At 36.4% G+C, this 15344-nt stretch overlaps 1 protein-coding gene and 1 non-coding gene across 5 annotated transcripts in view; one reads left to right on the forward strand and one right to left on the reverse strand.

The window, feature by feature from the left end:
* SAMSN1 (SAM domain, SH3 domain and nuclear localization signals 1) overlaps positions 1-15344 on the reverse strand; it is a 140613-nt gene that overhangs the window by 49141 nt on the left and 76128 nt on the right. The window contains exon 1 of one of the 4 annotated variants that reach the window (XM_058731757.1): positions 574-732. The exons of the other annotated variants lie outside the window; for them this stretch is intronic. Coding sequence (XP_058587740.1) covers positions 574-630 — 57 coding nt within the window. The 5' untranslated portion in view covers positions 631-732. Of the gene's footprint in view, positions 1-573; positions 733-15344 lie in introns of those variants that run through there. 4 annotated transcript variants of the gene reach the window in all.
* Positions 7581-7683, forward strand: LOC131513249 (U6 spliceosomal RNA). Its single transcript, XR_009262481.1, has one exon. It is a non-coding gene; the product is annotated as a U6 spliceosomal RNA (small nuclear RNA).

Below are 15344 nucleotides of genomic sequence, written 5' to 3' on the forward strand. Positions count from 1 at the left end.
ACTCTCTAGTATAATGTTAGTTCAAGCAAGAGTGGGAAACATAATCTTTTCAACAAGCTATCATATTTTAATACAAAAAAATGAAAAAAATCAAATGCTCAGCCAAATCCTCTCTATTTACAATCTTCTCATAATTAAAAGTAATATGAGAGCTGAACCCATAAGGGATAAATTGCATTCAGTTAAATAGACATTGACAAATTTATAGTCATGAAAAATGTTCAAGAATATTTCATAATATCCACCTTTCAAGCAGAGACCACCAATTGATTTCCATGAAGTTGGATCTGAGCTCCAACTTCAGTTACAAATGTAAATGATCAAATATACACTATAAGGTAAAATTACAGAAACAATAATTGTCATGTATTATTTAACCTCTAAGTTTTCAACTCATTGTTTTTCACACCTGCCACGAGGCATTTGACCCTAGGGTTGAATTAATTTATAACTGACAGCTAAGAACAATGTGTTTGTGTGTGTTTGTGTGTGTGTGTGTGTGTGTGTGTGTGTGTATTCTAGTGCATTCTATTAAATGGTTTGGTTTTATTTAACTGTGTATAGTTACCTTACCTTTGGTTTTTGATGTTTCTCCTTCTCTGAAGCATTGGATGGTTTTCTCTTCAACATTTTCAATTCAGACTACTCCAAGTGAGTGCACTTCCTGTTGTTACAGAAACAACTGAAGGCTGTCAGCAGTGTGCGTCTATGATGTACAGCAGATAAGTTTGAGCCCAGTGACCTGCCACTTCCTCCTTTTTGGTCAGGATATGACCTCACAACTACATGGGTAAAGGTTTTTGGTTTTTTTTAATGGTAATTCTTTGGTAACTCTTTAATGTTCTGTATTTTCTATAGTCTGAGGTAGATTCCTAAATCTCACACTTCCACATGCCTTTAGGCATAAAACTATATGATAGAGAATATTCTCTCATTTATTTATCTCCCATAAAACTATATGATAGAGAATATTCATGATAGTTTTATACTTCTAAGTAAACTTTGTTATAAGATGAAATAAACTAGACTTTATGAAATACTAATCCTACTTAAAGTGTATATGCATATATTCAACAGTAGAGCATGGATGAAATTAATATAAATAGGAATATGACTTCAGAATTAATTGATTATGCATATTGTTACTTTTTAAACACACTACTATGTCGTAAAGCACTGATTAATGTGAAAATCAGTTAAACAGAACCCTTAATTAACCAGATGTCTTTCTGCTACAAACGATAATGCTATATCCTGATAACTGCTATTCCAGGGATGGTCCAATGGATCAATGGTACATTCACATGAAGCATCCAGTGTCTCAATTTAATAGACCTTGAATAGGGCTAACATGGCTTAGAAAGACTTTTCTCGTCAAAATAAATGGTGTAATATTTTTACTATAGTGTCAAAACCAAGATACCCAGAAAGTAAAAGCAAGAAGTTCAAGCTTTCTTGTTGATGAGGGATTTACCAAAGGGAGCCTTGTGGAATGTCTAAAATTCCAGTTCTAGTAAAACAGGCTTGTTAAAATCAACCTGGCTTTCCATTTATAAAACCCCGGGGTTGAAAAGCAATGGTGCCATATTCTTAATTAGCAGCTTCTCTAGGTAACAATCAGCTGACTCTATTTCTCAGTCTTCCCTCATATCTCTGAGCCCCTCCCCCCTGAGGCCCAGTTCTAAGTATTCAAATTTCACTAATCATTTAACAAATATTAAATTAAACATTGTGTGCTGTTTGACAGTATATCGTACCTCTTGATTAGCTTAAAATTATTTATGTCCTATAATAGAATTAAAGAAATACACTTAAGATTATGATTAATATGCTTCTTCCATGAGATATTAAGAGCACAATTCTATCTTTAGGAGTTATTAGACTGGCATTTTCAAAATAACAGTGAGGACTCTGAGGTTGGGTAATTCCCTAGAAGTATGGCTTAGGTGAAGGCAGTGACCTAAGTGTATTTTCATTTCATCTTTTCAGGAATTGAAAGCCATTACAATATATTTCTTAACAGAAACATTTGCCTCACTTTCTTTACCTGTGAATAGAAGTTTAATTCAGTTGTGGAGTTCAATCAACAATATGAGAATGATAATATTTTCACTTACTACAGTAATAGAGTTTTAGTGAGAGTAAAAGCGAATACCAATAAAGAGCATACTTATCATATGACTTAACATTTAAATACTGTTTTATGTCAAGAAACGTTTGTGGACCTTGAAGTATGAGATTTCAAATTATACTTCTACAGTGATAACTAAAGACTAGAGAACACTCACATTCATGGTGACATACATGAGCTAGACTATATGCAGTTTTAAAAAGTGTTACACTCAAGTAATTTGATAAAAACTCAATTTATGATCTCTAGGCACTTTACCATCATTAACACTATCAGAAATATTTTAAAATGTAAGTAAAACAGGAATATTTTCTTTCAGAATTACAAATGGGAAAAGCAATTTTCTCTTTCTTTTTTTTAAAAGTTTATTGATTTATTTTGAGAGTCAGAGAGTGAGCTGGGGAAGGGCAGAGAGAGAGAGAGAATCTCAAGCAGGCTCCACACTGTCAGCACAGAGCCTGATGTGGGGCTTGAACTCATGAACTGGGAGATCATGACCTAAGCTAAAATCTAGAGTCAGACTCCTAACCAACTGAGTCACCCAGGTGCCCTGAGAAGCAATTTTCTAACCTCTACTACTCAGGAAAACTGTTTTCTGCAGATTAAAAACATCTCAAGTCCTATCATAGTCTGTTAAACAACTTGTTCCTCAAAATATCTCAGGTGGTAAGGTAGCAAATTTTTTTTTATCAATTATCTACTATGTTTTGGAGTTCTGGGGCCACGAAGACATTTAATTAGTGACCAGAATGACCCAGAAAATTCAAAAGTCAAAGGTGAAATAAGAATGGGGTAAAGAGTAAGACTTGAGCACATCTAACTCCCTATCATGATTAAACCACTAAGCCACATGTTGCTTAAGACTTGTTCTGAAGCAGGGAAATTGCAAAACAGCAGTCTGGGTGCTTTGTTTTTACAAATTACCTTAATGGTCTTAGAAGCCAGGCAGGGCGAAGCAAGGTTGGGACTTTGTGACATACATATTACTATTTCTGCGTCATAGGTTGTGTCAAAATTTTAGAGAAACTGCAATCAAATAACGGTTATTGGGATGTAGATGTTATGAGAAAACAGAGTGCGACTATAAAGAGTTGTTTCAGTAGTTCAACAAATATTTATTGGTGGATTGCTACAACATGAATTATCAAATTCAAATCAGAAAAGAATAGGTAAAAGAAAATGTGGTCTGATGCCTTTCATTCTGATATCTTGATTGCCTGATGGCCTCTGTCTCTTTGTTCCCTGTCATCAGGTTGAAGACTGAAATTTGTAATGTTTGGATTAATCCTAGTCTATACTTTAAAGACACATATATTTTTTTCAATGGAAGGAGGGTTTTCAAATCTTTTAAAATGGAACAATAATCCCCACACCCCCTTAATGTGTACACCTCCAACATGTGGACTCAGTCACAGTAAATCTAAAGCTTCCATGTGTTACTGGGGCAACCATGACCGAAAGCGATTTAAGTAACTATAACCTAAAATACTCCTGACTATACTTCAAATGTATTGTTGGAGGGGGACAACAGAGAAACATCTAAGAACTTGAAAAATAAGAGAAGTGAGATTGTTATCATGAAGTAAAACTCTGAAGTTCATATTTAATGTAAGATAGAATCCTTATCTTATAGAAAAAGTGGATTGTATTCCATGTAGATCTACAGACTTTAGTCACGATAAAGAAAAGAAGGAGTCAATCATAAAAACACATTAAACGTGATAGTTCTGCTTTTCTTTCTGGCTCCTTGGAGCAGGTTTCTCTTTACAGATGGGGAAGAAAAGTTTATAGAAAGAAGCCCAGTGGGGCTGCTCTGTTCTTGCCTGTTTATGGCTTGCTAGAAGCAGAGATCCTACACTATCATACAAATTCCAACTCTACACAGGATTTCTTGAAGCAAATGCACATATCGATCTGATGATGTTCTTGCAGATCTTTACTCAATAATTTGGTTGGTAGTTTCAAAGTCATATAGCCATATACAACATATTGGGGTTGACTTATTCTTACAATATGATGGATAAAACACCTCCTTGTTTACACTTGGGTGTTTATAGAGAAATCGTGATATGGATATTCCCTCATACCTACAGTGGGGATGAAGGGGAGGGGCGGCTGGGGAGAATGGTGGATTTTCTGTGAATCTTCTACATTTTCTAACTCTCTGAGGTTATTTACCAGGGTCTCTGGAGTCCCTATTTACTAACCCTTTTCTGTAAGGGACCCACCCCCTTCCCTAAGCTCTTGAAATCCCTTCTAATGTCTTTCTAATTGAAAAGTCTTACAGTGGCTTTTCTGCTTTTCCCAGTGACTTGCTTTATGGAATGATGAAGAGTTTTTGAGGAGATACTTGAGAGAAGAGAAAATTCTGATCCTACTAACAGCAGGTGTTAAGAAGCTATAGCGGTTTGTTTTTCTCAGGGAGGCCTGAAATTAAGCATATGTATCCCAAGGATTAATTTTCTTCCAAGAACCCATATGAAATCCATATGAGAAATTCACATTTCACCTATTAATTTCTCCTTGTGATATGATGCCCTGACTGAGTTTTATTACAGAGTTCTCATACCTTCATTAACAGTGATGGGGGTGATGGCCAAACCACTTAGAAGGTGGGAGGAAGTCTTAATTTATTTTGCCCCACATAGAGAAAGAAGTGTAACAGAGGCAAATATTTGGCAGTACCCACTCAAGCCCCTGGGTTCAAGAAAGAGAGCTTCAGTAAACCTCGAGTATCTTAATTCTCTAACAAGATAATCCATCATGCGGAGATGGATGCATCAAGCAATTTTAGCTGGATTTCATATTTTTTATGAAACTACTATTTTTTTTATTTTTTCTAACTACTTTCTATTTTTTATTTTTATATTTTTTTCTAACTACTTCTCTTTATTTTATTTTTATTTTGAGCTCAAAGAGTAACCTTTAAATGATGAGTGAATTCCTTGGGTAGGTCTGCCCACAGGAGGCAAATGTATTGTTCATACGGACATCAAATACCTGAGACACTGCAATCGTATTTATTAGTATAAGCTAATGATTTGCTATGCTGATTGATCAGAGTATGTCCCAAAAAAGGATCCACTCTTGGTATGCTCAAACATTATCCTTCTGAGATAGGAGAGCAGCTGGTCAGGTCCTAGAGATCCTGGGAAGTCTCTTGAGAGAGAGCCTGGGCCTGCAACATTATTTCATATTTTAAATTTCCCACAAGATAATTGAGAATCTTATCTCATTAACTCGGTTGTAGAAGAAATAGAGGAATGACATAAACAAAAAGGACCAATGATCTAAGATGAATGGGGAACGTAAAGAATCATACAGTAAGAAACTGTCTTGAAAGAGACAAAGAACTTAGATCATATCTGTGCATGGCAAGAGGTTGGAAAACAACATAAAAGAAGACTTAGTAAGCAAAAAGTGAGGTGTACCAGTTCCAAAGTGACAAAAATAATTAGGGAAGCTTAGTTTGAGATAAGTGCAAACTATTCAGATTATTCAATAGATTATAAATGTAGACTAAGTAGTCACCATTAGTAATGATAAAATAAAATTTCATCTCTTTATGATTCAAAGTTATAATAAATACTCATAGAGTAATCTTAGTTTCAAAGTTAAAAATAATGAGTATCAGTTTTGAGTGATTATACGGCTACCATTATGCTGAGTACTTCAGTCATATTTTCCATGTAATCCTCAGAAAATCTCCATAAGCTGCTCTAACGTTGTCAACCTCAACTTCCAGGTGAAGTTAGGTTTGGTGTCCAGTTTGCCTAGCTGGAAGTGGTGGGATCAGGATTTAAACCAAAGCCTCAGCTCATAACCATAATTCTCTATCATAGTTATGCATTGGCATATTTAAAGACCTGCCATAAAATGGGAGTGATTTCTTTGGGGATTAGGTTCCAAATGGTAAAGGATGTGAAGAAGGTAAGGCTGAGTGGGAGACAGTGTTTCAATCATTATGTTTATAAAATAATTTAAAATCAGTAATTGTGCAACCCATCTAGAACCCTCTTTAATTAAGACAGCACCACAGGGATACCTGCTACCACGTCATTTTCTGTCTCCAACCCAAGCTACCTTGTTTGTGACTCTAAGAAGAGTTAAGAGCCCCTCAATGCTATCTTTACTAATAATTTCACACGTGTAAAAATCAAGGTAGGAGTACAAATTAGACTCATCCACACTTTATGGAATTACCTATATTCTGAAGTACCCCAAAGATGACTTTTGATACTTTTCATCTATAAACTCATGCTATCTGTGAAGATACTACCAGGAGCACATTTTTTTCCTCCTTGATCTGGAGCAACAGCTCCCAAATTTATGTTTCTAAAATTTATGTATTATTCTCTTAATCTTTGACTCTTAATTTCACCAGTTACTGCTTGCTTCAAGGTCACATCTAAATTATCATCATGATTTTCACATTTCTATAATACTTTTCCCTTCAACACACCTAAATACCATTTGAAGTTCTGTAAAAATTAAAAAAACAAAAAACAAAAAAACAGAAGCTTCCCTGTCTACTTCTAGAATTTCTAGTAGTTCTTTTCCTGACTCCCTCTAGTATTAAAAGCATTTTTTCTCATTGTGTACATTCATGTTTTTCTGTGATAGGCCCAAACTTTCTTGAGTATTAGACATTACCTGCTGATTCCTATTTTTATCCTTGAGGATTTTGTACTCTTTCACTCCCCAACTCCCTTATAATTATTTAGTTAAATCAGTAGTCATTATTATTTTATAAATATTGTCTGTGGCTAACTCAAATTGTGTTTAGTGCTTTATGCTTAAGTTTTTTGTCCATTTCTAGAGCTCATGATTACTTTCCTTTTTTCAATAGTTGATTCCCTATGTATAATTGTTAATATATCCCAGATAAATGCCCCAACAAATCTATCAACTGATTAGTTTTGAATATTTAAATATAGACGTCATACTTGTAATTTCAAATGCTCAAACATCTCAGGTTTATTTTTTTCTCTGTTCCAAAGGGATCTGGTTATTCTCTAAGTATACATGACTAAGGCTGAAATGGAACTTCTCAATTCTCTCTTGATTTGGATACTCTGTGGCCTGAGTCTCACATCATCGTACTTGTCTATTTTCTCATTTGCTAAAACACACCTCCCAAATGGCAGTGTTCTAGGTCCTTGTAGATCCTTCACATGTGGATGCTATTTTGACCTAAAATTGAATTCTACCCTTATTTTTCCTTAGAATTTAGAAGGACTCTCCATTGTCCTCTAGCCTCCAGAGTTGTTACTGAAAAGTCTAATGCCATTGTGATTCCTGGTTTATTGCATATGGACTCCCTGTCTCTAACTGTATTTCCCCTTTATGCTTGGTATGTCCTAAAATCTCATATTATGTGCCTTGATATGGGTTATTTTTTCATCCCCTGTACTGTTCATTCAATGGTTCTTTCAAAATGGAAACACACATGCTTCAGCAGCAAGTATACTGAAATTGGAACGATACAGAGAAGATTAGCACGGCCCCTGCACAAGGGTGATATGCAAACTCATGAAGCGTTTCAAAATGGAAACACACACCTTCTGGTCTGTGTTTGTTTAATAAATTCTTCATCTCTCTTTGTTCTCTCTTTCTGGTAATCTAATTAATCCAATGTTAGACATCCTGAATTGATATGCATATTCTTTTGTACTTCTCTGTTTCTACTTCTTTTTCTTTGTTTTGTTCTTGTTGTTTTTTTTTACCTTCTAGGAAATTCCATTATTTTTTCTATTAACGATCTAATAAATATTTTTAGCTATAATATTTTATTTTGCCAAAGTTCATTCTGATTGTTCTTTTTATAACATTCTGTTCTTTTTTATTTTTAATATCGCAGTAAAAACTAATGAAATCAACTGTCATTCAACCATATGGATAATCTTAAAAATATAATATTAAATGAAAAGAAAACATTCCCAAAGGAATTACATATAGTATGATTGTCTTTAAGACACACACACACACACACACACACACACACACACACACTTTTAAAAAAAGGAAAGAGTAAGGAACACAGCCCTGAGTATAATGATTCACTCAGGGGAAGAGTGCAGCATAGACAGATACAGGTTATTTTCGAGGTCTCACCTCTTATTTCCTGGTTATATTTTAATAATAATATATTATTAAAACTAAAGAAAGTGGGTTTTGAAAAACATTCTGTTTTTAATCCTTGATTAGGTAGTAAAACGTATCGGGTAAGAGGGTGCACCTTTGAACACAGTAGGCTACCTCATTTCAAATCCTGGCTCTACCTTTAGTAGGATGTCTTTGGAAAGTTCCTTGGCCTTTCTATAAAATGGACTTGGCAGTATTGCATACCTCAGAGAGAATACTGTGACCATTATGTTAGACATTATTATAAAATTAGTACAAAGAAGCATCTGGCATGTACTAGACACAGAACTAAATACATACATGAAATATGTTCTTTTTCTGAGGTCATTAATTGTCATTAGTTGTTTCCCTTCTGTCCCTTTCTTTATCTTGGTCTCTCTCTGACTTCTTTCTCCTGTCTGCTTTGATCTCTGTCTTTCATCTCTGAGGCGTTCTTTAAATGTCTAGCTACCTTTGGCTGTCAGTACATCACTAAGAGCATGGCATGAAAATCCTTATTGGCTCTGTAAATGGGTGGGCTTATGAGTTGCCCTGGGCAGCGAGGAAGTTTTTTCAGCAGAAGACCCCCAGATGGCAGTTTCTGGAGTTCTATTCTCTGAGAGCATTCAGGTTTGGCAGGTAATAATCATTCTGTGTCCTGGAAGGGCTGTGGGGGAGAGGGAGGAGCTTTCCTGCAGTTCTCAAACGCTGCAGCTTTTCGTGGCTCTTTGGTGTATGCTGCCTCACTGCGCTGAAGCATCCTTTTCTGCAGGTCCTGAGACTGACACTTGCTCCAGTCCTCCATTCACTTATGGTCCCAAACTCTAGCTGGCATCTCTCCTCACACCTTTTTACCGAGTGTATTTGTTGGTGTGGATTTTGATCTTTCTGATAAACGTATGGAGATAATATACTACATTTAGGCAAAGTCTAGTTGTGCCGACTCTGTTTCTTCACATCTTTATCACCTCTGACTCTCTTCTTTCATTCTGTCCTTTAAAGCATTTGCATCTTGGGGCACCTGAGTGGCTCATTCGGTTACGCATCTGACTTGATTTCAAGTCAGGTCATGATATCACAATCCTGAGAGATCCTCTCATTAAGCCCTTCATCGAGCCCCGTGTCAGGCCCTGTGCTGGGCATGGAGTCTGCTTAAGATTCTTTCTCTCCCCCTCCCTTTCTCCCCTCACCCATCTCAAGAGAAAGAAAGAAAGAAAGAAAGAAAGAAAGAAAGAAGAAAGAAAGAAGAAAGGAAAAAAGAAGAAAGAAAGAAAGAAAGAAAGAAAGAAAGAAAGAAAGAAGAAAGGAATAAAGAAGAAAGAAAGAAAGAAAGAAAGAAGAAAGAAAGAAAGAAGAAAGGAATAAAGAAGAAAGAAAGAAAGAAAGAAAGAAAGAAGAAAGAAAGAAGAAAGGAAAAAAGAAGAAAGAAAGAAAGAAAGAAAGAAAGAAAGAAAGATAGATTTGAGTCTCTTTATCTTATTTGCCACGATCCTAATTATATGGAACATACATCTAATTACAAAAAACCAGTCCCTGTCACTACTACTCCTACCTTACAAATTCTAAGGTATACATAGGACATGGCTACTGGTATGACATGGTAGGAAGAAGCCAGGCCACAAACAGGAAGCTTTTCCATGTCAAGTCCACTCTCACATTTAAGTATTTGTGCTCTCTAGACATTTTCAGATTCTTTTCATAAGCGCAGACATACAGTATCTTATGAAATAGTTTGCCTTTTAATTCTTTATAGACAGTATAAAACAATAATAAAAAAACTTATATTTCATTAAAAAATCTTCAAAGTAATTTTTAAACTAAGACTATAATTCAGTATCACCTGAATCATATCTCATTAGTCCGAAAGGAAATTCCGACCAAAAACTGACCAAACAAATTGAACTAACTTTGCACAAAAGTGTTTTCTAATGAACTTTTATCTGAACACTGTACACATCACATGTGCTGTTAAAATCCCCTGCTTAATTCGTACTTCTTTCCCCAGAAGTACAAGAGGAAGGTAGACTGTGCTGATCAATAGACCATGATTTCCTGTCTTCACCTACTGAAGAAAAATGCAATTAATAAAATATTGCTGAAGAGATATATATGAGTTCCTTTCCTCAGAAAACCTATTTTTAAACTGGAAGAACGAAGTCATTTCTATTTCCTTTCTCTCTTCACTCATCAGAAAAATTTACAGCCAATTCAAGAGGGACCAGACTGTTTTTCAGACCTTACCATTTGAATCTGCACTAAAACTGCAAAGCTGTAGGAGATAGTAATTGTATACCTTATCTATTTAAATAATTAAAATCCTTTATGTGATCTTCATTCCCTCAACTTTGGCTACAGTAGAACATGAAATACATTAATTGCGTATCAGTTTCATTATGAAAGAAATAAATAGAATGTGATTGCAGTGGATGTTTTTAATGTAAAAATGTTTACACGGCGAAACTAAGTTTCATAGTGTCCTATATATACTTATACACACATCACATACATTTGCATATACGTGTATATACGTGTGTATATATACGTGGTATATATGTGTGTGTCAGTGTGTGTGTGTATGTGTGTGTGTGTGTGTTCATTTGGATGAAATTCCTTCTTTTCTTCTTAATACAAAGGGTAATGGGAGAGCTTGTTAGGAGATCAAGTACATTGTAAATAGATACACATTGCTTTCCATGACCCAACCCACATAAAGTAAGGTTTCCATGTAAAGTGTGAAGCCGCAGTGAGGCACGGCTCTTCAGAAACCCCCCTGTATTCTAATTTTAAAGCCTCTGAATTTGTCATTTCTAGGAAAGGAAAGATCAGGTGATCATTTACAGGATTTTACAAGTATGTTACCCACAGCTCAATTCTATTTTCCTTTCAATCAAGAAAATTTTCCACAACTTTTAGGCTATACTTTTGAGAAATGAAAGTCTGGTTTCCTTGTCGATCAGTAGTATTTGGTGAGCCAAAGAGCCAAGTTAATATCTGTGCCCAGTAGCCAGAGAAAACTGACAGATGAACTGGAAACTAATATCTGGTTGGAGAGAAAATTGGATTCCCTGTTTATTTTCAATGGCACAGAATTCCAACCACCCAAGTGGTCCCTACAGTAAACATTCTGGTGACTAGTCCTCTGTTGAGCAAGCCTGCCTTGGGGTCTGATTTTCCTCATACCACCCATCCTTGGGGGCCCTGTGGTGTGATGAGAACATATGCCATTTAAGTTTTTTTAGTGTTTATTTTTAAGAGAGAGAGAGAAACAGAGTGTGAACAGGCGAGGGGTAGAGGGAGACACAAAATCTGTAGCAGTTTCCATACATGCTTGGAGCTGTCAGCAGAGGGCCTGATGTGGGGCTTGAACTCACAAACTGTGAGATTTTGACCTGAGCCAAAGTCGGACACTTAATCGACTGAGCCACTCAGGTGTCCTGAGAACATGTGCCCTTTAGAGGACTGATGTAGGTCTGAACTCAGACAAGTTATATAAACTTGGGCCAAACCTCTGATCTCTCAAAGTTTCAATTTCTTCACTGGTAAAAAGGTAAAATAATATTTACTCTTAAGAGTATTCATGTATGCATATAAATATGTATACAATTCCCGACACAAATAAGGTCTTAACAAAGGCTAGTTTCATTCTTTCTCCTTCAAGTACAAAGGTAGAAAAGCATGAGATTCTTAGGGATTCAAGCCCCACCCTCATTCTGATGTGGTCACAGTGTGTCCCAACTTCCTGGTAACATGTTCAACCTCTGATTTCCAAAGCCCGTGCATGATGTCCTCTCATTGTCACATGTTATAATGATATTTGAGTATGCTGTTTATCCCCTGCCAACAACCAGGGGAAATTTCTACAGGGGAACTCACTTCTACTTTCACTTAGATTGGGGAATGAACATTTAACTGTGGATTTGCAAATGCACTTAAAACAAATTCCATACTCTTTACCATGACCAGAACATGGGGGTGTTACCCTGAACATCTAGGGCCTTTGCCTATCTATGCCACTCTCCTCTTTTCTCTGACCTGGCCATGTTTGTCTTCTCTCTGTGTTTGGACACCATTGAATTTGTTTGTTTGTTTGGTTGGTTGGTTACTTCAAAGGCAGAGGCTGGCACAGAGAGAAGCATAGGAAGTGTTTGTTGGATGAATGAACAAACTAAACTCTACAGGTTTGCACAGGTTAGGGGCCACCTCCTTGGATTGACAAGTATCAGGATCAAAATCTCAGAATTCATACCCCTAAAAGGACTATGGCAGGCAGAATAATTGTTTAATTAGACATTATGAGAAAAACATCTTGCAAAAAATTTTGAAATATACAGACTATAAACCACTTTATAAAATACTTTCTCCTTTATGGAGAAACACATGAGATAGATATATCAACATACCTCTTAATGATGATAATGATCTATTGTTGATTTATATAACATTCTTTCCTAAAGTTTGAGCACCTTTTAACATAAATTATCTTACCTAAACAGCTTTCCTATGAAGTACTTATCCTGTTTTTATGCATATGGGAAACTGATTATTTGAATTTCCTCTTCTATCAACTCAGCCTCTGATTCCAGAACTTCTAATTCTGAGTTGATGAGCTTTCCTAAAAAACATTCATTGAAATGAAATATCTCCTTACAAGCTGTTGAAAGAAATTATATTGGTCCCATCTCCACTAAAATCTTGGCCCTCGAATTCTCTGAATATTGCAGCTTGACTTATCCACTCATCCTGTGGAGATGCTTCTTTCAAAAACTAACACTTCTCCTTTGAAAGAGAAAAGAAACTTTCTTTACATGGTAAATATTTAGAGGAAAAATGTGGATGTTGTTTCTAGTCCTTAGTGCAATCAGTAAGTATGTCATATGGTTCGTGCAAAGCCAACTTCTTTCTATCAACCAGCAAAGGTCCTATCCGCTTCTGAAGATCAGTAGGTGAACAGAAACTACACAGTACCACCTCAAGAAGGTACCAGTTGGGAAACTGTAGACATCTGTCGCTGGTCTTTAAGTTATTGCAGCTTTGGCCACCATCTTGGAAAACCTTAATATACTTTAAGGCCTTTCCTGTGACTGACTCTTGCACTGGTGAGGAGAACTTGGTATAATCCCTCTACCTATTAGGTAGACAGAAAGAAGACTGAGTGGGATTTGAATCCCTCACAGACATAAGATGTTGTTTTTGTTATTCTCTTACCATTCTTATATTCTAAGATGTTGAGGACAGCCCCTCCTATTTATTTGTTTAAAAAGTATTTATTGAATGACTACCGTGGGCTTGGCATTCTGCCAGATGGGAAGGCCTGGGCACTGCCTTATAAGAATTTACAGTTTAGTGGGACTGCAGGAATACTAAGAGACAATGAGAATCCAATGTAGCACATTCTGTATGTGTGCAAGTTGCAATGTGTGGAGAAAAAAAATTGAGAAAAAAATATTGCTAATTTGTGTGGAGAAGTAGGGAAAAAATTCACCAAGAAAGCAATGCTTGAGGTAATAGTGAGCCAAATAGGAATTTTCTGGGCAGACAAGGAAAAAAGAAACATTCTAGCAACAATAAGAGTATATGATAGGATCAGAGGCATGAGAGTGTTTATCCTGGAGTGGACGTAAGGAGTAATTTCTTACAGCCAGTGTGTATGGTAAACAAAGAGAAAGAGAGATGATGGGGCTGGCAGATGGTTTAAAGCCAGACCATGAATGGTTTGGAGGACATGTGTTATGGGTTGAATTGTATCTTCCCCCAAAAAGCTATGTTGTAATCTACACCCCCCAGTACCTCAAAATGTGACCTTATTTGGAAATGGGGTTGCTGCAGATATAGCTGGTTAATCTGAAAACTGGAATAGGGTAAGCTCTTAGTCCAATATGGCCAGTGTCCTTAAAAGAAGAAGGAGATGTGGACACACACATGCACAGAGCAAAAACTAAGTAGAAACACACACACACAGAGGATGGCCATGTGAAAATGAAGGCAGAAATTGGAGTTATTCTGCCACAAGCCAGGGAACACCTGGGGTACGAGAGGCTAGAAGAGTCAAGGAAGAATTCTCCTTTTCTTCTTCTTTTTGCTTAAGTTTACTTATTTATTTTGAAAGAGAGAGAAAGTGGGAGAGGGGCAGAGAGAGAGGAAGAGAGATAGAGAGAGAGAGAGAGAGAGAGAGAATCCCAAGCAGGCTCTGGTTCTGTCAGTGCAAAGACCCACATGGGACTCAATCTCACAAACTGTGAGATCATGACCTGAGTTGAAATCAGGAGTTGGATGCTTAACCCGCTGAGTCCCCCAGATGCCCCAGAAGAATCCTTTTCTAAAAGCTTCAGAGACAGCATGGCGTGTCAACACCTTGATTTGTGGCTTCTAACATCCAGAACGGTGAGACAGTAAAATATTTATTTTTTAAGCCACCCAGTTGGTGCTGCTTTATTATGGCAGCCTTGGAAACTAATGCGCCATACTAAAGAGTATAGATTTCAATATAATGAGAGGATACATTTGTATGGGGTGGGAATTACTGAAGAACTATTGCCGAAACAAGAGAGTGACCCAACCAGATGTGTGTTAGATAGAAAGCTCTGGCTGAAATGTGGAGCGTAGACTGGAGAAGAGGAATGGAGAAAACCTGCAAAATTTCCAAAGCTTCTTGACCACTATACTTAGGATTGCCTCATCTATGAAACAAACAAAAAGGATGGAGAAAAGATCACTCTTCTTCTCTTAGTTTGGTTCAAAATGTTACAGCGAAGCTCTCCTCTCTGTATAATGTTACCTGGATAAGGAAGTGGCACACTTTGAAATTCATCCTGCCGGACTACCTTGTTTAGTGATGGGAAGGTCACAATGAAAAATGATAGTAGTACTAATATGATGATACAGACACTTTAAATGATTTTGATATTGATATTTTGATATTGATAAAAAATATAATTCAGTTGAAAATCTCATAACCATGAAATGAATAAAATTAATTTTCCAGTAGCAAGCCATTTGAGTTCCCAGAATGGTTTTCTTTGATCTTTATCTTAATTGGACAAACTGATTTATATCCATATTTTGAAATGTCCATTCCTATGCAAGTAAAAAC

Source organism: Neofelis nebulosa, chromosome 5 (assembly GCF_028018385.1).
Source record: "Neofelis nebulosa isolate mNeoNeb1 chromosome 5, mNeoNeb1.pri, whole genome shotgun sequence".
In the NCBI taxonomy this organism is placed as follows: domain Eukaryota; kingdom Metazoa; phylum Chordata; class Mammalia; order Carnivora; family Felidae; genus Neofelis; species Neofelis nebulosa.